At 34.3% G+C, this 2,500-nt stretch overlaps 1 protein-coding gene across 1 annotated transcript in view; it reads right to left on the bottom strand.

Annotated features, from left to right (window-relative positions):
- Positions 1-2,500, bottom strand: part of LOC113824967 (guanylate cyclase 32E) — a gene marked incomplete at its 5' end in the record, with an annotated part of 113,496 nt that overhangs the window by 43,667 nt on the left and 67,329 nt on the right. The window contains 1 exon segment of the mRNA XM_070119770.1: positions 1,928-2,048. Coding sequence (XP_069975871.1) covers positions 1,928-2,048 — 121 coding nt within the window.

Here is a 2,500-nt window from a genome sequence, read left to right on the forward strand (position 1 = left end):
AGATCCCAACTTAGAGAAAGATAGAGAAAACCAAGAGAGAGAGAGAGAGGCCGAGAAAGAGAGAGATCAAGAGAGAGAGAGAGACCGAGAAAGAGAAAGAGAGAGAGATCAAGAGAGAGAGAGAGCGAGATCCCGAGAAGGAGCGAGCGAGAAGCCCAGGAATCCGTGAGCGTGAAATGATGTCTCAGAGCGCCCTTGAGAAGCACCCTGACTGCCAAATAACACCCAGTAGAAAGCGCACTCGGAGGCAGAGTGGAAAACGGAAATTCTGCGCGAAAAAAATATTTTGCGAAAAAGATAAGAAGTGCAGCGATGATGTTAGCACGGATGACAGCGAAGACAGCAATAAGACGACAATAAAATCCAAATAACGAGAAGAAAAGACGATAAAAGCAAGACATAAGCAAAATATTTATATCAACAGCAACAGAAAAAAAGCGAGGGCACGACAAAAACAACAACAATTACATCAACAACAGAAAAAAATAACACAAATGACATCACAACCCACAATATCAATACCTGAAAAAATGAAAATGACACAGCGAAAAAAACAAAAACAAAATAAAAGACAATGAAAATGACAGATTAAAATGCCCCCCCCACAAAAAAAAAAAATGAAAATGACACAGGACATAACGCAAAAACAAAAAACAATGAAATCGCAAAAAGGAAAAACATAAACGCAAAACCACATGTTTCACGCCGTCTATACATACACATTCAAATCCTCTTAGCGAAAAAATATAGTATTCGATACCAAGAAAAAAAAAAACAGAACTGACTACGGAATTGGATTTAAAGGAAATAAAAAAGAAGGATTGCAGATAGGATGGAGGGAAAATAACATGAAAATAAAAATAACAAAAATAACAGGAGAGAAATCGGAAAAGCGATTAAAATGGAATAAAAATAGATTCAGCTAGAAAAATATATATACGTATATACGAATGACACACATACAGAGAGAAGAAAATAAAACAGATAAATGAATATATAAATAATGATAACGAGAATGTTTATAGTTATGCTGATGAAAATGGGAATAACAATAAAATTCATGATGATGATGATGATAATAATAATAGTATTGGTTATAATAATGATGGTGATGATAATTATAATTATGATGATAATAATGATAATAATAATAATAATGATAATGATAATTTTAATAATAACAATAATGATGATGATGATGGTGATGATGATGATAATAATAATAAGAACAATAATAATAATAATGATAATGACAATAATAACGATAATGATCATGATAATAATAACAATAACAATAATAATATGACAATAACAATAATAATAGTGATAATGATAACAACAACAATAATAATGATAATAGAAATAATAACAATAACAATTCCGCCAAGGTAATAGGGTCACCGATGCAATAAAACTATAACAAAGAAGTACATTAACCTTTTTCGCGTAGGCAAGGCAATGGGGGTAACAGGTGTAATTATTTTAAAAATTCAAAGGGACTACTAGTAAAATTTTCATAAAACCTTTTCATGACTTTTTGAGTTACCCTGTTAACAAGTGAACAAATAATATCCATATTGCCACCAAAATGTGATGGCATTTAAGTTAGGCTAAGACACATCTTTGGTAATAAATTCAGAAAAAATCTATTTACAACTTTTTGAGTTACCCTGCTAACAAATGAACAAATAATATCCATATTGCCACCAAAATGTGATGGCTAAGACACATCTTTGGTAATAAATTCAGAAAAAAATATATATTTACAACAAACAAACAAACGCGACCGAAAACATCACCTCCTTGGCGGAAGTAACAAAAACAACAATAACCAAAATTACAACGGAAAACCCACGGAAAACGTAACAACAACAATAACCACACCAAAACCACAGCGGAAAATGCACAGGAAAACCCTTCGGCTTACCCTTGAACTCGTGGAGCCCGAAGTCGGCCACCATCAGCACCCAGCGGGAGTCGATGAGGCAGTTGCTCGATCGGAGGTTTCCGTGAGACACGATTTCGCTGTCGTGCAGGAACATCATGCCCTGGAGGAAAGGGAAGCCTCATTAAGGAAACGCTTTTTAACTCGATTGCGGGAGTACGCGATGGTAAGGTCTATTGTAGTAAAAATATATATATATTTTTTGATCGTAGTTGTAGGTTTTGTGTTTACTATTTTATCTCTGTTGGTGTGTATTTGCTTATTTCTTAATTCATCTGTTTATTGGTTTGACTGCTAATGCCGGTGTCATTATATAGTGTTGATTATCATGGATATTATATAAAACACTTTTTGCTAACGAAGTTCGAATGAAACCACAAGTGAAATGAAAAAATAAGAAAACCGCATCTTTTCCGACTCGGATGAAACTACAATCCCAGAAAATAGTTTCGTCTCAGGTATTAGCGACTGAGAAGGATCTCATTGAACTCGAAACGTGACGATTGTTGTACCATTTCTCGTCTCGCGGCAACGACTTCGAGAAAGGGCCTTTAC

Source organism: Penaeus vannamei, unplaced genomic scaffold, assembly GCF_042767895.1.
Source record: "Penaeus vannamei isolate JL-2024 unplaced genomic scaffold, ASM4276789v1 unanchor636, whole genome shotgun sequence".
Lineage (NCBI taxonomy): Eukaryota > Metazoa > Arthropoda > Malacostraca > Decapoda > Penaeidae > Penaeus > Penaeus vannamei.